General features: G+C 31.1%; 2 protein-coding genes across 7 annotated transcripts in view; both read left to right on the top strand.

The window, feature by feature from the left end:
* The first annotated feature begins 213 nt into the window (after nt 1–213).
* Nucleotides 214–12,032, top strand: LOC146534550 (uncharacterized). Of its 5 annotated transcripts, none has more exons than XM_085192825.1 (27): nt 214–484; nt 823–993; nt 1,383–1,502; nt 1,823–1,910; nt 2,573–2,726; nt 3,046–3,169; nt 3,668–3,804; nt 4,331–4,416; nt 4,575–4,686; nt 5,069–5,292; nt 5,456–5,553; nt 5,954–6,029; nt 6,126–6,181; nt 6,366–6,420; nt 6,507–6,742; nt 7,080–7,167; nt 7,293–7,411; nt 7,791–7,888; nt 7,959–8,130; nt 8,803–8,988; nt 9,183–9,313; nt 9,582–9,669; nt 9,794–9,874; nt 10,265–10,325; nt 10,443–10,564; nt 11,025–11,106; nt 11,358–12,032. In XM_085192825.1, exons 1-27 carry the CDS (start codon nt 332–334, stop codon nt 11,432–11,434), a joined length of 3,195 nt encoding a protein of 1,064 aa, XP_085048951.1. In that variant the 5' UTR covers nt 214–331; the 3' UTR covers nt 11,435–12,032. The 5 variants fall into 5 exon arrangements, with proteins under 5 accessions (XP_085048951.1, XP_085048952.1, XP_085048950.1 ...); XM_085192826.1 differs by having other exon boundaries at nt 1,823–1,916; nt 2,588–2,726; XM_085192824.1 differs by having other exon boundaries at nt 1,823–1,916.
* Nucleotides 12,033–13,003: 971 nt separating this feature from the next.
* The window catches only part of Prip (aquaporin prip), a 28,395-nt gene continuing 16,423 nt past the window's right edge, over nt 13,004–24,975 (top strand). The window contains exon 1 of one of the 2 annotated variants that reach the window (XM_085192822.1): nt 13,004–13,163. The gene's annotated coding sequence lies outside the window, so the exon portion shown is untranslated. The remainder of the gene's footprint in view (nt 13,164–24,975) is intronic. The other variant, XM_085192823.1, reaches the window with a different exon arrangement.

Here is a 24,975-nt window from a genome sequence, read left to right as displayed (position 1 = left end):
ATTGCAGCTTCGCGTAAACGGCTACTTCAATCTTCAACACATGAACTTGTAGAAAAAACAAACAATAATCATTGAAATGGTGATGTACACCACGCCATCTGTTGTTGAGTGACGTCAATACTCATTTTGTAACTTAGAAGCTCGCAGAGAATAGTGTCGCTATTCGACACTAGGAGCGCTGATTGTTAGCGTCGCATCCACAAACTAGACAATTTTTTCGGTGGCGGCGCTAATGTCACATATTTGTGAGGTGTTTTTATGCTAGTGTTATTAGTGAGAGGTTATGTGTAATATATATGTTTTACGGAGTTAAAAAAAATAATTCTTCATAATGGAGAAAAGGAAAGAGTCTTTAACCATAGTGAGAATGTGTCGCTTTTGTCTAACACAAAATGAAACACTGGAGAGCTTGTATGATAGAAACCGTTCAGGAAAGAATTCTCCAAATCTTCATTTGAAAATTTTGTCTTGTGTTTCTATTGAGGTAATAGTGAAAATATAATTTTCTCTTATATTTCAACTACATAAGTTTTTAAGCGATTAATCTGGATGATGGACGCCACCTACAATCTTCGGTTTTGTCTACATGTCATAATGGCGCCTAACGTCTAATTGATTACACAAAGACCAATATGTAATTAAACAACGAATGAATGTATAAAATAAATATAAATGTTGATAAATATGTTGATAGATGCATGTTCGAGATCTACCTTTTTCACTAATTGTCTTCTGTCAATTTGTTTAATCATAATGAATAACGCCACCTAGTGAGTTGTATCACTTGTCCCTAAATTATTTACTAATTTAAATTTTTTTTAGATATTTCCCTCTGACAAAATGCCCTCATTTATTTGTCAACGTTGCAAATTCTTCATGAATCTTTTCTATGAATATAAGAAAATTGTACGCCAAGCTGATCAAACAATTTTGCAGTATATTCAACATAACTCTCCAATGGAAATAATTACATGGCCCTCAATCCTTTCTAAAGTAAGTTTTTGAATACTATGCTAATACAAAATGGGCAATATGAACAACTATATCTGAAGAAAGCATCATAAATATTACAAACTTTTTTTTAAATTTCCCACTAAATGTAAAGACACATTGTAAAAAAGTTAAATAATTTGGCAAAAATAGTGGTATTAAAAGGCATATCTACTGTTTAATAATGTAAAAAAATCACAATTTCTATATATTATTATAAATTCATAATCAATTATATAGGCTTAACAAAATGTGAAATAAAAGTTGTCATTTTTATATTCTTAAAGGAATTTAATAAAGTACAGTAATCAAAATTAAGGCAATATAATGATATACACAAATACATGAATCCATTTATCCTAATAATCCTAATGTTACATATAACATTTTAGGTATATCATAAAATGAATGAAATTGATATTGTCAAAACTATAGAAGGTGCTACTGTGCAAGTTTCCTCTCATGATAACTCAGAGAGTGATGAAGAAGATGGAAATGTTTACAATATAAAGGTGACTCCAATAGTTATGTGAATAATATACAAGCAGATAAGGCTAGAATTTAGATTGATATTTCAAAAATATGTTTAGTATATTTTTTGTAATAATTCCTGTAATGTTCAAACAAGTGTAGCGCAGGGGCACAAGTTTGATACAAAGCTGGTAGTGGATTCGATACCCACTTACATGAATCTGAATATAGAATTCAAATAAATATTAGATAAAAAAACCACTTAATTATGCAAAACCATTGAAAAAGTTATTGAATATTGCTGTTGACTTTGAAAAAAAAAGATGATTTTACTATAACTATTATTATAATTTATTTTTAGATTGAAGATGGTCCAGATGATGATACTAAAACCGCTTGTGTTAAAATTATTACCAGTAAAGAGAGCAAAGAAATGGAAGATCCTTTGGGTAAAGGTAATTAGTGTGTGCTACTTAAGTTTTTTTACACATTTTTTTTATAATTTGTTTTATTTCTATATTATAGTTAGTATGCATTTCATTAAAATGTGTGTGTTCATAGCTATTAGGTGTATGTGTCTGTGTCTATATAATGGTGTTATTTTATGTTGCAATTGACTATTATCCTAAATTATAATTCATATATATTTTTATTTTATTTTTTTAATTATAAGTATAGTTGAAGTACAAATGTTTGTAGTTTGTAGCATGTGATAAAATATTCTTTATTCCAAACTTATTTTTCTATAATTTTAACAGGTAAGGATCTATTGTTTTTTATAACTGTCTGATAATATTATTGTGAAACAAAAATACATTAATAATCATACCAATGTTCTGTATTTATAAGTGGACTAAGCAGAGGGAACTTAGTGCTAAGAGTCTAGGACACTCCATTCTTAACTTTCCGCCCAATTTTCGATACGTTGTAAATTAAGTGGGAGACTTCAAAACTGCACTATTTTATAGATATTATTATCTTCTTACTCAGAGCTAGGCAATGAAAAAAATTATTCCCCTTAGACGGATTCGAACCCACAGCCATCGCGTTTATAGTTGGATACTGTACTATGCACCACAATGGTCACATTACTATATATTTTGTGAAACAGAGCAATGTGAAATAGATGCAGTTGAAAAAGGTTTAGAGGATGGATGTTGGGCTTGTGACGAATGTGATTGCACATATCCTCTACAACAGTTATTGGAGCTCCATAAGGCACAGAAGCACAGGGAACGCACAGTGGAGTGCGATCAGTGTGATGCGTAAGTATAATTTAGCTACAAGTAAAATAAAAAAAAAATATTATTAATTTTTAACTCTGATAATTTTAATGGTATTTAATTATTACTTAAAATTAAATATTGTGATAAATAATATGTTTCTGCATTATTATTTTCTATTTGAAGCTCATACATAAGTCTCATACATAAAAATATGTTTCTAAAACCGAAATAAATATACAAATAAATTTTCCAAAGTATATTGTATATTTATTTCATATGTATTGTTTGAAAATTTTAAGGTTATAAAATTTACAGCAAGTTACCTATGATAAATTTAACAATTCTTGTACTGTTTCAGAAAATTCTTCACAAAATATGATTTATCAACACATCTACTGCGTCATACTGATGAATTACCATTCCAATGTGTGGCTTGTAGCAAGAAATTCAAAAGACTCATCTTGCTTAAGAGACATGAAAAAGTAAGTTGTTTCATCACAATGCATCCTTTTTTTTTATGGAAAAGGACAAGGCAAACGAACGTTCGGGCCACCTGATGGTAAGTGATCACCGCCACCCACGAACCCGTCCAACAATAGAGGAGGAGCTACAGGTGTACCAGCTTTTATGGTGGAGATAAACGCGCTTTTTGAAAGTACCCATGTCATATCGACCTGGAAACACTGCCACGGGTAAGCCATTCCGCACCGAAGTAAGCGGGTAAACCATCAACGACCATACTGACAAATACAATTATTCTTATTTATCTTAGATCAAAATGTCAATTTATAGTAGTATAAATATAAGCATAACTTTTTAAATATATTATTATTTATTTTTATTTCCTCACTCTGGTAACAAAACTCAATATCTTGAAAATTTGACGAGAAGTGGACAACAGACTGTCTTGACACTACATTCTCTCTGTATCTCTATGTAAAAAAAAACAACAATTATTCAAAGTTTATGCACATTTTCAGCTCATACATTCAGACTTACCGCAGCAAGTCTGTCCAAATTGTCCAGCTTCATTTTTATCTATAGAAGAATTGGAAGTTCACAAAAAGAAGCATGTTCGTATAAACCGCCCATTTGTATGCAACATATGCGAAAAAAAGTGAGTTTGTTTAGGTTTTATACAGGCTACTTATTTGTGTTTTATTATGAAGAACTACTCTGCTACTGCTTCTGCTAGATTTACTTGATATTTAAAATACACATAAATATCAAATATATAACTTAGTATTTTATATTCGCCAGTTCAGAAATTTAAGGTATGTTGTTTGTTTGTATCTGTATAAACAATCAAATTTTAACATCTATATTGAAAAGAGCAACTTTTGAGTTCTTACCTGCTCTTCCTGGTAGAACTGCCTTCCAAGCTGAGAGTAGCTCTACATCAAATGTAATGATGCCAAAGTGCTTGCGAAAAAGTATTTTAATAAAGAATATTATGAATTTGAATTTATATTAAATAAGACCAACGACAAACATTTTTATTTTTTCTTGTTTTCAATAATTTTATATGATTTTAATATTAGTCTCTTTATCATACTCCCATTATTTTGTCCGATATAAATTGTTAATATTTTTTTTGTTTAAATTTATCTTTAATTAACTAAATTATATGTTTACTTTAACAGGTTTCACGAAAAGTCAACGCTGCAAAGACATATAGATGTAGTACACAACAAAGTGGCCACATATTGCTGCGAGTATTGCCCCGAGCGTGAGTCGTAAATCTAAAAAAATACACAAGAAATAGCTATGAACGCAAATAATTTTACTAACAACTACAATATCTCATATAATTTTACTAAATTATATGTGGTATCTTTTATATTCTTCGTTTATGACATTTTGTATTTAATATGTTTATGTTTTCAGGATTTGCATCGGTTTCCAAACTGGCGCGGCATGTGAGAACACACGCTGGTGAACGTCCTTATCCTTGCAAATTTTGTGACAAGAGCTTTGCTAAATCACATCATTATACAAGGTATTTTGACTTTAATATTATTATTAGAGTTCTATAGCTTTAAAAAAAAACGAAACCGTTATAAGACCACTTAGTTGTTTGTCTAGTCTGTCTATCCGTTTGTTCAGGCCACTTTTCTCAAGTATGCTTGGGTCCAAGCATTCTTGTGAAGCAGCAATTATATCAAATATCCAGATCTACTATACCTTGTAGCATGTGTGGCACACCAGAAATAATAAAGCTTCTCAGTGAACTAAATGAAAAAATAAGACCCATGATTTAATTATTAGTATAGTAAATATTAGGATTCCGAATATAACATATTGTTAACTTCGTATGAGCACAACCTAATTAATACAATAAAAAATAAAAAAAATAAATGAATAAACTCCACAATTTCCAGACACTTACGCCAAACGCACAGAGACACCAACCGTTCCGTTCGCGGGCCGTTCGGCGAGGGCGAGCAGTACCGGTGCGACCAGTGCGAGGACACCTTTACTACCCAAGACGCCCTGATATACCACTCCGCCATCCACGCCACTCAGAACCTCACGTGTCCGCTGTGCCAGGAGAAGTTTGAGGATGTCGATGCGGTCACTGCTCATATCAAGTCGCATGTTAATGGTAATTTTTAAAGAGTGTTTATGATGATGATGATAATCACTTGGTCATATATTTGGAATTTCTGTTATTCACTTTGACTCTCTCTGAAAGAATAAATTAATTAAATATACTAACTATATATTCATAAACTCTTTGTTAAAGAAATGCCTGTTTATTTTACTAGGTACAGAATTTATGTGTGATTTCTGCGAGCTAGTCTTTACTTCAAAAGAAAAACTGGATACTCACCAAGCAACAATACACGAGGATGAAATGCAGAGTGTTAGTATTTTATATTTATCAGTTAAAAAATAGTATCAAAAAATAATACAAAGAAGCAATTCAAAGAGATTATTTATAAAATAAATTTCTTAATGCAAACTGCCTGCTGTAAACGCGGTAGGTGGGTTCGATTCCCACTCGGGGAAATGATTTCATTTCCCCGAGTATTAAATATTTATTTAATATTTACATTTTCCTCGCTCTGGTAACGAGGCAAAAGCGCGATGTTATGATGTAAAAAAAACATTTCTTAGATAGTATATTTAAGACAATCATTTATTTTAAGTGGTCTAAAAAAATTACATTACATTTTAAGCGTCTCTTGTGAAACTTACGCAGTTGACCAGCTCATTTGTGAACGAGATATCGATATATAAAATATTATAATATTTCTAAACAGGAGACCACATGTATTGACGAGTCGTCTATAGAAATGGAGTGCGATGAAGATGAAGAAGACGATAATGCGATAAATGGTATGATTTCTGGTATATTTTGGAGAATATTTATTTTTAATAATTGTTAAAACAAATGGAGTATATGTGTTAATAATTATTTTTATATATTTACAGTAAAAGAAGAAGGCGATCACATGATAATTGAAATTAAAAAAGCAGATGAATTCTTGGTATGCATTTACATAGAATATTTGGGTAAATCTAACTACCAAAATGTAATGAGCTAATTGCATCAATAAATAATTAATTAAATGCTTATACATAAAAATAATGAAATTTAATTTAATATATGTCTTTCTTAGAAAGATTGCTAATGTTTAAGAAATGGCTAATATGTTTTTTTTTCTTCAATAGATAAGTAACACAAAGGAAGATTCAGAAGACAAACCTGAAATTACAAATTCTGAAGGTACCAATTTTATTGTGTGATTTATAACACTTATATTGTAATAATTAAAACTTCAAAGACAATTAAAACAATCTTTAACTTTACAGAAAGTGAATCTGATACAGTTTTAACAGAATTAGCGACAGTAGAGCCTATATCGGTGGTGAAAAAACCAGTCAACATTGTAGAAGAAAAAGAACCACTATCATTAGCGCAACCGTCCTCGCAACCACTCCAACAACCATTACCGTCAACCTCATTATCTGCAATACCAACGTCATCATCGAAACCTGTAGTACAAAAAGAAAATGCGAAATCTGCAACCAAAGTTAATGATAGTCAGGTGAAGTAAAACTAGTTGTTTTATTACTCTAAATGGCTTTAGTGAGTTAATGTCATTAATAGTTTTTTATTTATACTTTACGTTAGTCATAATTATTATACGTTAGAAAAGAAACTACGTAATAAATATGTATAAAATCGTATTGAAGGTAAATATTTTCTATAACATGTAAACAACAATGTTAAATATAAACCTTATATTGTTTACTGTTTTTGAAAATATGTTAATGTTCTTACAGCATACAATACAATTATACATTATTGATTTATTTTTTACAATTTTATTTTCATTGGAAGTATATAATTGATTATTTATATTATTCTAAATATTTTTACAGAGTGCAAGTATACTTCGCAAAGCTGAAGAAGTAAAGCGCAAAGTAGTACTATCAACGGAGTCACTAGAAATAATACATACAAATGCAGGTAAAATTAAGTTATTCATTTTACATTCATGTGTGGGGTACTAACATATCATCCATATTACACAAGAATTAGTTTTTATCACCCTAAAAAATGTTTTAACACTGCTTTTATACTTTTTTTATTAGTTATTGAAAAGAAGAAAGTCGCAGAGGAGAAGCCAGTCGCCAAAGTAGAAACAACGAACAGTGGTGCTAGTGACAAATCTCTGCGTCTTCTAGAGAAGGAGCTACAGGATCTCAAAAGAGTAAGATTTAATAATTGTTACAATTTTCTTACATAGCTATCTAGTATATCATAAAAATGCGTCTTCCATAAATTCTATTCAAAAACTCCCAGTGTCTGATTATAAACGCGACGGTTGTGGGTTCAATTTTCACACTAGGAAATGATTTATTTTTATATTTTCATTTCCTCGTCCTCGGTAACAAGATAAACCATAGTGTTGAGTTCTGCCACTCAATACGCGATGTTTCGAAAATCAAGGAGAATTTGAGATCCGGAGTGTTTTATCGCTATGTACCTTCTGTCTACCTTGCTATATGTGGGATATGGGTCAAGCTAAAAAAGTAGCATTTTTTTTAATAATCATAACTTTATTTAATAAAAATATCCGTTATTTCCAGACAAACAGCCGCACTGAAGTAACTAAGACGCCAATAAAAATGGTTGATACAGTTAGAAATAAGCGCCTGCAGCTTCACACATCCACGCCGAAAATAAAGTATATCAAAGATTTAGTAATATATTTTTTTATTAATAAGATATTAATTATACAATCCATTTTTGTACAGAACTGTAGAAGAAAGAAAATTACCAGTCATAAACAAATCACCAGCGTTAGAAAAGAAAATAGAAAAACGTATTATTACCAAAGAAAATAAAGAACCAAAAGAAGTCAAGGAAGTTAAGAGCAGTAACATTAGTATTAAAGAAGATAAGGAAAAAGAGAAAGAAACACCTAAGGTAATTAACAAAAACAATCTCACTATCTTTCAATGATATATAGCTTTATTAAATTATACATTTTTTATCTTCACGCTGTATCCCACATACAGGAATCCTGGAGGCTAGGCAAAAGGAACCTAGAGTCAATCTGTTCCCTTTCTGTACTTTCCGCCCAATTCTTGATGCGTGTTGAATGACGGGATTTGACAAGACGCTTTGTTTTTCTACCAAAAAGAGGAAATAAAACCTGTACATATACAAACATATATTTATAATAATTATAAAAATATTTTTCTTTGAAATTTTAATAATTACATAGAAGAAACTATCTATAAACATTTATATCTATATATATAAAATCGAAAGGTCTCATCACGAAATCTCAGAAACTACAAGTGCTAGGAATCTCAAACTTTGTGCTCGCTAAGACGGGAATTTGCAATATTTGATTTTTAAGGGGTTGTTTTTGGGGTCGAAAGTTTGTATGAAACTTCGTTACTACAAATGCTAGGAGTCTCAAATTTTGATAGACGTCACTAAGACGTAGTCATGGAGACAGAAATTAATAATAACATAGTTCACGCGGGTGAAACCGCGAGCGGGCCGCTAGTAATATATAATTCTTAGTATGTTATTAAATAATAATCATAATCAAAATTCTTTACGACAAAATAATTTTATAATTTACAGAGTGTAATCAAGAATGGTTCAGGCAGCGACAAGAGCACCTCCGAAGAAATCGTACGTCGCTCAACGCGGCCATCTAAAATAAAGAACTACGCTAAAATGATACGAGACCGCTCACAGATGGACTCCGAGGAAGAAACTACTAGCGAGGATGATGATGAATACACAGAATTTGATAGAAGTCTAGAAGTGAGAATCTTTATCTTATCTTTGTTATTTTTATATTGTTTCACGTTGTATCTCGCATATAAGAATAGAAGCCTAATGTTCAAACACTCTGTACGCTTCTTTCCGCCAAATTTTCGTAGCATTTTGGTGCTGAGTGGCGGACTCGACGCATAGATACAAATCAAACTAATAAAAACCCATTTTGGTGTATTTAGACTCGTACGAAAAGTCGTCGCATGAGTCAAACCAAAGTTCAACCAGTAAAATCGCCCGTGGCCACGCCCTCACCGACGACGCCCGCGCCCCGCAAGCGAGGACGCCCGAGGAAAGAACCGCCTAAGGAAGTGTAAGTTGTTTTATTTTTTAACTTCACCCTTATTGCCACATAGCAATACCTTGCTATGTGAAATAAATAAATAATAAACGTGTCATGGATCTACTATTTTAAGTGGAACTCTTGAACCTCTTGAACTCTTGAACACATAGGCTTTCCAAAGAAAATACTACCTGCTATTTTATATAGACCAGTAAATGTTTTGAAAACTGTATATTAAATATTTAAAAAAATATGGTTATTTGGATGAGAAGATATTAATATTTGCTTTTTACCACAGGCCCACAAAAATTAGGAAAGAAGATAATGAGGAAGCACAGAAAGAAAAGACCAAGAGCACAGTTCAAGATTCAAGCGCATTAGAAAAGGTGAGAATAGATCATAAATGCCTAGTATCATTAGGCAATCTGATGTTAATTAATATAAATTTTTTAAATAAATTTATTAGTAATATATATTTTATATTAATATAAAACATAAAATTCCCTACAGAATACTAGTAAATCTGCTTCTGAGGAAAAACACACTACACCAGATGTTCTTGTCTCTCCAACTGGGCAAACATTGAAGAAGGTTAGTTGTAAATAAAATATAGCCATATTAAATTTCCCATTAAAATGTAAGCTCTAAATGACATAAAAATGATGGCTATAGAAAATTTCGAAAATAGATGTCTAAGGGGCTATGCATAAATTATGTCACAACTATATTTTCAAAACTATATTTATAATACTTTATCTATATATTTATAATACCCTAAAAGAAAAGTTGTTTCTTAGGAAAACTATGAAACGAGATTTTATGTTATCACTTAAATAGGTGAATATACCTGAAAAAATGGAGATAACTAATTTTACCTCAAATTCGAAATTAAGACAGTTCAATTTCGAGGTTAATTTAGTGGAGAATATAGTGTTAAAATTTTCTTTCTTATTATTGTACATATAAAAAAATCTTTTTCAGGTACCCATTAAAGCTCTCCCACCAGGAGTGAAACCTTTGCCTTTGCCAATGAATGCTAGACGTAAGTAATAAGATATACTAAACATTTATTACAATATTTAAAATAAATCTATATATTGTCTAAATGTAAATTCTATTTAATATTACAATATTGAACATATTTGTCATATAATTACAGCACTCGGCACAGCAGAATTATGTGAAATGCAAATCGGCAAGAAGATGGTAAAAGTTCAAAAGATAGTGATGACCAAAGCTGAGGTTGAAGCCATGGCTAAAAAGGGCCTCGTGGAAATGAAGGTAAAATATGAATAGTTTAATCTTATCCAAAACAAGTATTTTTGATCATTGTTTATTAAAAATGCATTAAAAGAGAAGAAATTATTATTATTTAGATTAAAGAACAGTTGTTACAACTAAACACTACACTCTATACTAAAGTCAAAACAGAATAAAAATCATATAAGTTTTATATATGCATTTGCTTCTATACTATAGTTTAGATTTCCTATTTTTTATTATTTTTTTTACTTCATACTGTATCCCGAACCTGGAACCTATGTTTAGAACTCTTCCGTACTTCATCTTCCGTCGAATTCTTGCGTGTTAAGTGGCGGAATCAATGTCGTGTTCTAATTTGTTACCAGTGTGAAAAAAATAAAATATTAAATATTTCATTTCCATTTTCGCATTCTTGTGCCTCTATTTTAATATTAAATTATATTGTTATTACTATTAATAAAAATGTTCTCTTTTTCAGGATGGAACTATGGTTTTGAAACAAGGTATAAAGCTTCCGACGGCAGACCCGTTGGCAATTAAATCATCTTTGGTCGCACCAGGTAGCTAACAGTTAAACTTACTTTAATTTGTAATTTGAAAATAGTAACAATAAGGATTTTTACTATTCCATATTTACTTCGCACATATTTATTTCGCATGTTTCCTCTGCCTATCCTGCACTGCGTATATAGCAGGCAGAGAGTTGTTTTATTTTTGCATTAAGGTAAAAAAAACAATGCTTATACGCCATAAAACGTCCACCCTTTTTAGAATCTTTACATAAAATTGACTCGTGGACTTTTTATTCTAGATCTAACAAAGGAATCTCCTAGTAAAAAAGAACAAGCTGCACCCTCAAGATGTGATTTTGGTGAAGAGTCACAATGAAGATATGAAACTAATATTTAAATGAAATTATTTTACTTTCTGTAAGCATTGTTATTATATTTTTTTTTTATTTAGATGCGTTTACGAGCTGTAAAATCTTCTGCTGTTCTCCTAAATGTAATGTGGTAAAAATATTTTTACCTTATAATTTTTGGGGTAGTTGTGGGTTCGATCCCTACTCGAGGAAACGAAATATTTACTTAAATTTATATTTTCGTTTCGATCGTATTATCCAGACATAAACGCAATTCTGGAGTTATTGCGTGTTGAGTGGCGGAAAGTGGGGAATGGAGTGTCTTAAAACTATGTTCTCTCTGCCTACCCTGCTGTGTGCGAAATACAGCGTGAAGCTTATTTTTGATTTATGCATATTACGTTTATAGTTTAGCGTATGAAATACCTAATAAGTTATAACACAAAATTAAGTATATAAGTTTTTTATATTATTATTATTTTCTTTAGTTGGTAATCTTAAAGTAAACTAAATTCGATACGTATATTAAAATATATAGATTTAAGTCACCTTTACACATATAAAACATATTGTATATTTTTGTTTTGAAAAAATAGATGTATTAAATAAAAAAAATAAACAACACTTTGGCTTTTATTTTTTCAATCTACACCTGCCTGATATGACGTAAACAGTGTCGTAGCTAGGGTATTTGCTGCCTGGTGCGGCTTAGGACTTGATGACCTCTAAAAAAAAAAACAGATTCAACGTATCTTCTACTCTCACGTAGATCAAGCGTTAGACACTAAAATGTGACATTGGCTACCTTTAAAAAAATTTATCGTCGACTTTGATGCCCGGTGCGACCGCACCGCCCTAGCTACGCCACTGGACGTAAGCTACGGAAGTTAAGGTAAAAGGAGTATGTGATAACGTATTTGTTTGGATACATATCCAAAAGGAGACGTCAGATCACATGTGTTTGTACAATGACATAAAAGTCCACACCCCACTTAAGGAAACGAAATATTTAATTTTTATTTCTTCAGTCTGGTGTCGAGACAAAGCGCGGCGTTGGCTTCCGCCACTCAACACGCAATGCCTCCAGAATAATTTAAGTCTAATCATTAAAGAAGATTGGTTTACAATAAAAATGTAACCAATATAATCATGGAATTTTAAGTTTATTTAAATATTAATTTAAATGTATGCAGTGAATGATCATTTGGAAACTTGAATTTCTGAGCTGAGAGCTTGATGAATCATCATCATGATTTGAAAGAAACCAGAAAGATTTTTAAATATTATCTTTTTAATGTAAATATTACTTTTATTAAAATAAACAGTAGATATTTAAATTATAATATTTACATTGTAATTACGATGCCGATTTTAAAACAGATATTTAAGAATAGTAAATAATCGATTTTTTTTTAGAATTTAAAGAGAAACAAAGATGAGAAGAGCACGTAAACCAGATTTCCTGCAATATATAACCACTATTCAACACTAGATGGCGCTATAATCGCTTTGTTGCCAAAAAATTTACAATAGATGTCGCTAAAAGAATTTCCCGCCAACGGACATTGTCATAATTGACACGCTGGGGCGGCTTGTTCAAATTATACACAGAATAATCAAACGACAACAAAAGCGCGCAACAGTCGGGTGTGAGTGAAAACTTCTAATTTTTTATAATTGAAAATTAATTATTCGAAAATCGTGCTACTAGTGTAATTTCTTATATTTTTTAAATCTGAAGTATTGAATCACTACGTAAGTTTTTTTTTTCTTTTTTTATATATATATATATATATATTGCCTTTCCTAATTTATATGTTGCTCTATCATTTATATAATTAAATATTAGTATCTTAGCAATTATTTTCTTTTCTTTGATGATTATTTATTAGGTATAAAATTTCAATTCGTAAATAACTTCTAAAAAGTTCCCTTTTTATTATATTTAACGATAATATTAATTAACTCCGTTACATACGTTTAATTTAGTTTATGAAAATATTGAAAATATTAATTGAAAATATTTTAATACGCAGGATGCTTAAGTTAATTTTGTCTAAATATGATATGTTGTTGTGTTAAAATATTTTTATGAAATTTTATGAAACTTAATTTATTGTTGTCTTAATAAACATTAATTCAGACTTCATCGGGGTCATAGAGATTTACTGAAGCAATTGATAATAATCGATAAGATAAGATAACATTTTCTATCATAGCAGGTATACTTAACACAGTTTTAAACAATTGAATATTAATTGAAACACGCAGATCTAATTTTATAAACTCCACTTATAATTATTAGAAAATTAAAGAAAATGAAATAACAAAATGGAAATTCTGTAGATTTAATAACTCTATAGAAGCAATCGTGAAAAACTCTTATACAAATAAAGAAATACAGACAATATTTCTAGTTTAACATTGAGAGGTAAAAATAAGTAAAGCACACAAAACATGTAATGTCAACTTGGGATCATGTTGACTGGACATTTTACACAAATGTGCTAATTATTATACGGAAGTATTCTATGAGTCTACGATTTAAATTAAATTATATTAAGTTTCAAAAAACTTTGACAAATTACCACCTTTACTACTGTAAATAAGACGGTTGTGAGTTTAATTCCCACTCGGAGAAACCCTCGGAAAACTACTCGGTAGGTAATATTTTCATTTCTTGTTGCAATTTCAATCTCAATAAAATAGTCGGAAAGTGGGGAACGGAGTATCGGAACACTAGGTTCCCTCTGCCTACCCTGCTATGTGCGGGATACAGCGGGAAGAAATTATGTATCAGTAGATTTTTACCTGCAATATCTGATTGATTGAAAAATATTTTTTAATGCTTATAAATTCGACATTTTTGTTACTAGACGCGAGAGAGAGACAGTATTACAAAAGGAGTCGTTGGGAAGTTATAAAATATATTTTTGATTTGGGTGTAATTGCCCAATCCGTGAATAACTATTGTAGGAACATTAGGTACTCACATGTTGCGCACAAATGGGAAAAGGTGAAGGAGAGAGAGAATAATAGAGAAAGATTACTCAATGAACTAAAAATTAAATTTGTTGAGAAAGATGGTAAGTCAAAACATCTTAGTGAATCTTTATTCTTTGTTTCAATTTCAATATAAATATCTATATTATAGAATCCAAAATTATTTAAAAGTTATGTTGAAAAACAACCTTATTTACTTTTATCGCTTCAGTAGAGATACGTCCTCATCTTGAACTTCGTCATATATTGTATATTGGAAAAATGTTACAATTCAAATGAAATAACATAAAAGTACATAGCACCGGTTTATATTTGGTTTTTAACCGACTTCTGTAAGAAAAGGAGGTTATCAATTCGACTGTGTTTTATTTTATTTTTTTTTATGTTTGTTATCTCATAACTTCTGACTGGGTGAAACGATTTTGAAATTTTTTTTTTTTTCATATACCAAAATTGAGCTAAAGAGATATCATTTCAGATGTCAGTTTAAACCAGATCTCATGATATCACGATTTCCACCATATTGTGATGATCTCGGCCATGGCACAGCCAACACTAACGTGACAAGTGTGACGGTGGTACAATGGTGGTGGAATTCGTTAACGTCATATCACTGCGGAACGAATCAACTCACACGTTTAGTTTACTACAATATTACATAATTCGCTCTTTTTACAAATTGTAAAATATTTTAAAAAGTAAAAATTAACTATATTTTATTATGATTTCTAAATTTAATTTTGAATTTTTCATGGACAGGCATAGTCCATATTATTGAGGGTAGTCGGATACAGAATTTCCATATCAAGACCTAAAATCTTGCTTCCCCTATCTCTTCCTCCCTTCCCGAGAAACATTGGGCCCAGTTTTTCAGGGCTTTAATAAACATTTAGTAAAAAATTTAAAAAACTCGTTGCTATTCCTTAATACTTTCAAGCTAGAACACGAAAATGACAATGTTATGTTAATGTTAGACAAGATTAAGCCCTAGATTAAAATGTTTGTATAGCGAGATGGACAATAACGGACAAAAAAATATGTCAAAAAGATCTCTTTTGTATATAGTTTCCATAATTATCTTTTGGAATATACTTACTTATATAAATATGTAGATAAGCTATCTTTGACAAGCAAAAAACAAGACCGCCGCTACTTTTACTTTTACACAAACATAACTTTATCTTATTTAATAAACCTATATTGCACCTTTAATTTTTTAAAACAATACAATTTAATCTTTTTTATGTTTTTATGTACTGGGAGACATTTTTTATAATGACTAAGTAAACTCAAAAGTAATACTTAGAGGATTTAAGATTTAAGGTTCTTATACTTTTTTCACTTATTATCCCGGATAGCAGGGTAGGAAGAAGGAACTTAGTGTTAGGACGCTCCGTTCCCTATTTTCCGTCGAATTTTCGAAACATTGTTTTAAGAAGTGGAACTCAACCATGCGCTTTGTCTTGTTTCCAGAGCATGAAAATAAAAGTAATTCATTCTCCATGTATTCAGAATCGAATCGACGCGTTTACAGTCATTCAGGGAAGTTTGAAAAAATATAATAGCAAAAAAAGACCTTTAAATAAAATGTTTTTGACTTTAGGTTGAACAAACGCACAGACAAACTGACAAAAGTTTTAAAAATCATTGTTCTATTACATTAATAAATATCTCCAAAAAGATTGAAAGATTTTCTCTTATATCTTCCATCCGCCAGCAATAAGTTACAGATGTACTAAGTATATGTACCTATAAATATTTTTATGAAATTTAAAGTGTATGGGACTATTGATATAATAATTTTAAAATGGCTTCTGGCTGAATTTTGGCTTAAAAACATAGAAATCTTATTAAAAAAATAGTCTCTTATCCCTAGTTAACAAATTTTAAGGATTTTCTATGCAAATTTGTAGATTTTAACCTTATAAAGCGAAAAAAGTAAAAGGTATAAATTACTTATAATAAATTAAACCATTAGCTCGTCGTAGGGCGCCGCCCTGAATGCGATATGGAAATGCGGACCGGAAACTTGGCGATATATAACCTTCATTATTAACATTTTTACCTTGGAATTTGCATTCGTAAAGAAATAAGGGGTGTGCGTGGATTATTTATTAAAGCTAAAAATACTGCAATGAGTACTTATTATTTATTTATTTAAAGCTAGCTATCTTGTTTACAGTATTTATTTAATTAAATTAATGTAGAATAAAGAATAAAAAGGACGTTACTTTTTTTTCTTGTGTGCTTAATTGTAATCTATCATAGAGTAATTTAAAAAATTCTATGTAGTACAATATTAAAGAGCAATTGATAGTGTCTAGACACTTTTTTTTACTACATTCAATTTAACTTTGACTATACAATCGATATAAAGCACGAGTACGTACACAGCTAACTACATAGTAAATAGTGTTCCTGTGTAAATAAAATGCCTATAATTACTGCTGAAAGCTATTTAGAATGCTAAAAGTCGTTAAAATAGATATCATATTTTTTTTATTTTGAAGCCAGTCCTGAAAAGCATAAGCGTGCGATTATAAACGCGACAAGTTGTTGGTTCGATTCCCATATTGTATTTAATTTCGTCGCTTTGCTAACGAGGCTAAGCACGGCGTTGGGTTCCGCCACTCAACACGCAATGTCTTCAGAATTCAGCGGAAAGTGGGGATGGAGTATCTTATGGAGCCAACCAGAATAACTCCTACGACTAGTACTTGTATAGATAACATATTTACTGACATTATTCCATGCTACAAAAGCATTATTAATAAATTGGATTCTGACCACTCTGGTCAGCTAGTAGAATTCTATAGTAAGAAAAAACAGGTGGCTAAGAAAAGAATTGCTGTTGTACCTGTCACAGCTAGTCGTTTGGAACGTATGAGAGTTAGTTTACTAACTAATTTACTAGTTTTAGATATAACTTTACCTCCCAATTCTTTGTACAATTCTTTTTTTTACTCTTTTATTAATAAATTTCATTCAATATTTACTCCCAAAGAGATTACAATTACTGATAGTCCTATCTTTGGAGACTGGGCCACAGCAGGTATTTATAAGAGTAGGGAGACACTGTATATGTTATATTATGAAAAACAGTTTAATAGTGGTGAAGAGTTTAAAGAGTACTTAAAATCTTACTCTAAAATTTTCAAAAGAGTTTGCAAAATTGCTAAATCTTTATTTATTAAAACAAAAATCAGAAATAGTAATAATAAAATTGAAGCCACTTGGAAGGTTGTTAATGCCGAGACTGGGAGAACTAGGGTGAAAGATTCTAATTTTAAACTTAGTATTGACGGTCACATTGTTGATTCCGATTTGGAAGTGGCCATTGCATTTGAAAAGTTTTTCTCTACTTTCCCAGTCAGTCTAACAAACGATTTAGGTTCTTCCACCACTATTGCAGAATCGTTAATTAAAGACAATGTTCCCGAATTTTATAATGGTTTCGTTTTCCGTCACGTAAATTATTCAGACATTAGTGTAGCTTTCAAATCAATTAGTATGAAAAAGACAGCCGACTTGTGGGGTGTCTCAGTTAATATCATAAATTCTTTAATTGATATTTTGATTCCTGATTTAGTTACAATTTTTAATAGATGTATTGATTGTGGAGTGTTTCCTGATTTGATGAAATATAGTAAAATAACTCCATTGTTTAAATCAGGTAGTACGCAAGACCCCACAAATTTCAGACCGATTTCAGTACTACCTACGTTTAGTAAAATTTTTGAAAAGCTGATACTCAGTCAGCTTCTTACTTATTTTAATAAAAATAAATTACTGCACACAGGTCAATTTGGTTTCACTCGTGGAAGGTCAACATCTGATGCTGGGGTCAAATTATTAGAGAGTGTATTCGCGGCTTGGGAGGAGTCACGTGATGCCTTTGGGGTGTTTTGTGACTTATCCAAAGCATTTGATTGTGTGCAGCATAAAACTCTTATCAGGAAGCTACACCACTATGGTATAAGAGGCATTGCTTTGGATCTTCTCACTTCTTATTTAAGTGATAGGATTCAAAAGGTAAATGTCAACGGGAAACTATCACACGGGTCACCTGTAGCATTGGGGGTGCCACAAGGCTCTATTCTGGGTCCGTTTTTGTTCCTTTTGTACATTAATGACTTACCTCACCTTATGAGAGATATCTGTGAAATGGTGTTGTTTGCAGATGATACATCTTTAGTTTTTAAGGTTAATAGACAGCAATTGGAAATTGACGATGTAAACAATGCTCTTTCTAGGATATTGCACTGGTTTAGTGCCAATAACTTGCTTTTAAATAGTAGTAAAACTAAATGTATCAGGTTCTTTACTAAGAATATTCAACAAGTAGAAACCAGGGTTTTGATGAACAATAAGGAACTTAAAGTAGTTAATGAAACTGTTTTCTTAGGTATAACATTAGATGCTAAGTTACAATGGGGTCCGCATATAGAAACTTTATCTGGTAGACTTAGTTCGGCAGCGTATGCTGTCCGCAAGATTCGTCAACTGACCGATGTTGACACCGCGCGTTTAGTATACTTCAGCTATTTTCATAGCATTATGTCTTACGGCCTATTACTTTGGGGTAGTGCCGCTGACATAGATACCATTTTTGTGCTCCAAAAACGGGCTGTCCGAGCAGTCTATAAAATGGGTCCACGGGAGTCACTAAGGAATAAATTTAAAGACTTTAACATCCTCACACTACACTCCCAATATATTTACGACAACTTAGTATATGTGCATAAGAATATTAATAAATTTAATAAAAACAGTGACCTCCATCAATATAATTTAAGAAATAAAAATAAGCTTGCTGTGCCCTTCTCTAGGCTCCATAAAGTGTCTCACTCATTCGTAGGTCAAAGTATACACTTTTATAACAAACTTCCACCCGACGTGGTTAATTTATCACTGAACAAATTTAAAAAAGTGGTAAAGCACAGGCTCTGCCAAAAAGCTTATTACTCTGTTAAAGATTATGTTCGCGATAAAGATGTTTGGAAATGAGTTGCTCTATTTCTAAGTTAAAATTGTTAATTGTGATTTATAACAAATGTTGGCATTTAAAAAGAGTGGCCATGAGTTTCTTTGCCTGTATCTTCTCATGAGCTCAACCATTTGAACGGGCTTTTTTCAAGTCAAAATTGCACATTTTTTTTGGTTATTTTGTTTTCCATTTTTTTTTATCTTTTATGACATGTCCAAGTGAATGTTAAGCATTTTTATGGAATAAAGATATTTTGACTTTGACTTTGACTTTGACTTAACACTAGATTCCCAGATTCTTTCTGCATACCCTGCTATTTGCAATATGACCTAATAACAATTTTCTGATACACTCAGAGCTCACCAATTTACTAGAATAGATATCTAACCACAAGTACCTACTTGCGACGTGGATTATAGTAAATTACCGCCTTTGTGTGGGTTCACGGAGAACTGTGTTAGTTAGATATAAGTATTAAAATAATAGGCACAGTCAGTATTCAGTAGGTGTAAAAATGTATAAACGTTTTAAATTTTACTATTTAGTTTTATACTATGAAGCTTTGACCAGCAAACTTTATTTTAATATTGCCTTTTTTTTATTAACTTCACGCTGTATCCCGTACAATAGACAGAGTGAAAGCAGTGTCAATACAGTCCGTTCTCCACTTTCCGTCGAATTTGAAGGCATTAAGTGGCAGAACTCATCGCCGGCTTTTACCTTGGTGCCAGAGCGAACAAATGAAAATATTCATAAATAGTGATTCATTCCCCGAGTGAGGATCGAACCCACAACCGTCGTGTTAAAGTCACCACGATTATATTAGATTATAGAATATTATCTAAAAATAAAAACTTACTCAGGTATAATGTAGATATTCTAATAATTAAATTCAATAAATTGCTCTATTAATTCTAGGAGTTTCAGTGTTTGTTTGTATTTATCAAAGCTTAAATGATAGTAGCTCGTGATATTAAGCTATATCTATAAATAAACGTTACGTTGTTTCTCGCGGCGTTGAGTTTCTCCACTCTACACGCAACCTAACACACCTTCAAAATTCGATAGAAAGTGGGGAACATGTCTTAACACTAGGTTCCCATGTTCCCTATATCTACTCTGATATGTGTGGGATACAGAGTGAAGTTAAAAAATATATCTTCATTTTCCTCGTCTTACCACATCCATATATCTAAGTATTTAGTATGTGTCATACCTGGTCCAGGAAAGCTCGTTGAAATCTAATACGCAACCACAATTAGGTGATCAATATCTTCCAGTGGAATTTTATATTAGTCATCTGTGGAGATAAATACTTAAAAAATTAAAAAGAAAAATAAATAATGTAAAATAAGCTGTATATAAAATCAATTCAATTTCGTCTTATATTATAGGTGTTTTAGTTAAACATGTCGACGCGCTTTCTGTTGTTTAATTTTAAACTAACTGCGAAGTTAAAACTAACCTTGACACGGGCAAAAACTATTTCAATTGAACCTGCCCACGTCTCTGTTAAACTGTTTTTAAACTATTAAATCAGAAATATACTTATTACTTTTCATGTCACTATACTAAATATAGAGCAAAATAAAGTAATGTATCGTACTTTTAAATTTCCTTTCTGTAAGCAAGAATTACTCTTTACTCTTCATAAAAAAAACTCGAAAAAACTCAGCTTAGGCTCTTGAATGTCAGCTTTAACCTATACTAAATATTATTTATATAAAATTGGTACTATACAATATGGTAAAACTGTTCTTAATTACTTAAATGTTTTTTTTATTCAAACTCAAGTACATCGCTATAAAAAACAGATAAGTACCAGTTATTTTAGGCCATGAAGTAATTCAGAAGGCGATAGATACTTCTGAAATAATGTAAAAAAGTATTTTATCTGTGTATGCCGAGTGTAAACACTGCTACATGTACGAGTATGTCACGATAAACTGTTCAGTGCAATTATTTACCTTTATTAGATACACATTTCGAGATAAAAAATTAATTGGTACTAGTGGTTATAGTAGGGCGAAATTATAGAAGAATTATATTTTAATAAGTAGACATTATAAGATTATATTAAAAGAAATGAAAATTCGTCATACATTTAATTTTAAACAGCTATTAAAATTAGTGAAAGAGAAAAATTATAACTGTGGTCCTCCGTGGTCCTCAATATGCAATACCTCGAAAATTCAGTGGAAAGTGGAGAACCTTGTCTTAATACAAGGTTCCCTCCACCTGCACTGCTATATGCGAGATATAAAGCATGAAGCGGAGAAAAAACAATTATATCAATACGCAAGATCATTTTGTATATTACTTTAGCATTTTTTATTGGACCCCAAAAAAACCTTATAATTGGTAGTACTTCCATCACACTACAAAGACGAACGAACAAAAAACTCACACAAGTACTTACAATCCTAATTCTTTTCGAACCCGCTCTTAATGGGAAACGATTGTAGTTTTTATAGTAAAATTACCGAATCATGGGGTTTCGTAGAGCGTAACCCAAACGTTTCAAGTTCTCGTTTCTCGGTATACAATTATATAATATTTCGACGTGAAATTGTAAGCGTGATCCGGGACTACTATATTTAGTCCGCCATTAATGCTGTTAACTTCCAAAGAACAGACATAATTATTGTATTGTTACTTAGTAGATAGTCCTACTGTCTCTTTTTATCAGTGTAAATGTATACAAAGTTCTTTCATATTTTAGATATTTTGAAATGTAATATTGTTCTTATACATATGTTTATAATTATTATAAATACGAACCAGTCTGTAAATGTGACAGGTTGAGGATTCAATTCCCACTTGAGGAAGTAAAATATATAATTGATTGATTTCCGCCACTCACCATGTCTCGAAAAATTCAGCGGAAAGTGGCGAACGGAGTGTCTTAACACTAGGTTTCCTCTGCCTTGAGTAAGCTGCGGGTTGGGTGAAGTTGATTTTAATTTTTTTATTAACGTATCTTGAAGGTATGCACTATGAACAATTTTGGTTGATTTAAATAGGGATTATATAATGAGATGCAAAACAATTATAGAGTTAATTGATAACACAAAAACAATTAATGGACAATAGCAGTGATTTGTTCTCGTAGAATATTGTAGAATTTTAGTCGATGCACAAGGACACAATTGAAGCATTAAACGACAACGTAAAGCCTTTCTTAATTGGAAAGATTATATAAATGTTTGATAAATACTTCTTAAAATATACATATTTCTTAATTCGCAAGTAGATTAATATAATATTTAATGTATATTTTTTTTTAATGTAAAAACTTAGCTATAGGTAGAGTTAGACAATGAACGATCATAGCTTTTTATGAATTAACTTATAACCTTGGAAATCCTTTGATATAGGTTGTATTACGGGTTTTTCCGTAACATTCAGTACCAGTACCATGTCAGAGACCGCAACGACAACTGTTCTTAATAAAGACATTGGTAACTTCCAATTCGAAGCATTGATTATTACTTCTGTAATAAGGAAGTAATAATACAGTGTAAAAGGAAAAATGTTTTTTATAGCAATATTACAATTGGAACTATAATAACAAAACTTATTATCAAATCATGGACCCCAATTTCCCACATTAAATAATATATAAAATATATTCTTTACATATCTGCTATGATTAAAGAGTAAGTTAAGAATATGGAGTATATTTCGTATATAGCAGGGTAGGCAGAGGGAGCCTAGTGTTAAGACACTCCACACCCACTTTCCACCAAATTCTGGAAGTATGACATGTGTACGTGAGTGGCGGGGCACAACGCCGCGTTTTGCCTCTACACCAGAGCGATGAAATAAAAATATTTTATGTCCTCGAGGGGGAATCGAACTCACAGCCTGCCGCGTTTACAGTCACACGCTTATACTCCTGGTTCACGACTGGCCTCCAAACAATTATGCACAACCTATTAAGTGAAAAGGGTGCGGTAAATACCATTAAGGGTGTTCCCAGTATATTTCCAAGTAAAACGTAGATATGTACAAGCACATCGAATTGAAAACTACAAAGGTTAAATATTAGTGCTGACGCGAACGGGCGTGCCTCCCCTGAGGGAAGCCGTCTATTACTTCATTGTCGTTTGTGTCTATTACTTAGTGCCCCGAATTGACTATACGAGAATTACTGCAAATTGTTAAATTGTTAACACGAGCTAGCTGACACAGCTAGCGTAAAAGCATAAAGACATATATATGAAAATAAAAAAAATTAAATAAATAAAAACCCCGACTGCGTAAAACTAAAAAAAAATAACCGGTAACGAAGTAAATCGCGTTAAGTTCCTCCCATCAACATGCAATGTCTCCAGAATTCAGCGGAAAGTGGAGAATAGAATGCCTTAATGAGAATGAAATGTCTTAAAACTAATATGTGTCTACCATTCTACGTGTAGAGTACGTACAGAGTAAAACAAATAATCTCAATTACCTACAGATTACATATGAACTATAAAATATTTAATTGAACATTCGTTTCATTACTTTCAATTAAGTCTACTTTAAATACTTTTCAATATTATATATTAAATATAATAATTATTTCTCCGAATATAGAACTCACGCCCATTAGAAGATTGATATATAGATAGTTAAATATCTTTATTCAACGTAGGCAATTAATTCTACTACTAAAGCTAAATATTTGCATGACACGAAGGCAAAGTAGACTTATTTTCCATTAATAAATATGCAATTATCGCGTGCCGAGTCACCTCACATTGTCTAAGTATGTCTTATTTTTCCAAACAGATAATTAAAATAGTTTTTTTTTACAATATATGTATATAAAAGGAGAGAATTACTAGTGGTTTAGTAATCATGTAATATCCAATAAGGTGAGTAAATTATGTTTGTATCGTGCACGTAATGGAACTACGAAGGTTGAAAGCTTTGACGGTCATATTCCGTAGATGAAATTAATTAAATTGCAGTTTTTTTAAATTTGCAGAATTAAATATAATTTTATTTGATTTTTGGAAAATTTTATAATATTAGTCAACTACTTCCATAGCAAGTTTTTAAAATAGATAACAGCTAGTGTAAGATTTTCATACGTAGGTATCAGCGTCATTAGACATATTCCACGTACTCTGAGAACTTTTTTATTAATTATTTTTTTTTAGTTCAGAGTTAGTTAATAATGAATTGAAATCCAAAAAAATATATTCGTAAAGTACGTAGGTATACAATATTACACGGCAAACCAAAACAATATCGCTTAACTGTAGAGACATTTTTCCATTAAACAATATTTTATATAGATATCAATCACCATCATTGGAAGCTTTATTTAAGACTCAAATAAATGAATAAATAATAAATTAAATCTTCATTATTGTAATTTTTTTGTCTCGCTTTTGACGAAAGAATTTCGCTTTCATACTTAAAATTTTCCAAAACCCGCCTTTCACCTATATAAAATCTGGCAACACTGGTATATACATACTATATTTATATCGCGAACGGGTATTTTTGATAGATAGATAAATGCAAAATATTATTGTTATTCAAAATAATACATTTAGAAATCGAGAAACAATGATTTATTAC

Source organism: Heliconius melpomene, chromosome 11, assembly GCF_056956725.1.
Source record: "Heliconius melpomene rosina isolate 202511_hmr_F chromosome 11, ASM5695672v1, whole genome shotgun sequence".
Lineage (NCBI taxonomy): Eukaryota > Metazoa > Arthropoda > Insecta > Lepidoptera > Nymphalidae > Heliconius > Heliconius melpomene.
The sequence above is the reverse complement of the archived record's forward strand: the minus strand, read 5'-3'. Positions and strand labels throughout refer to the sequence as shown.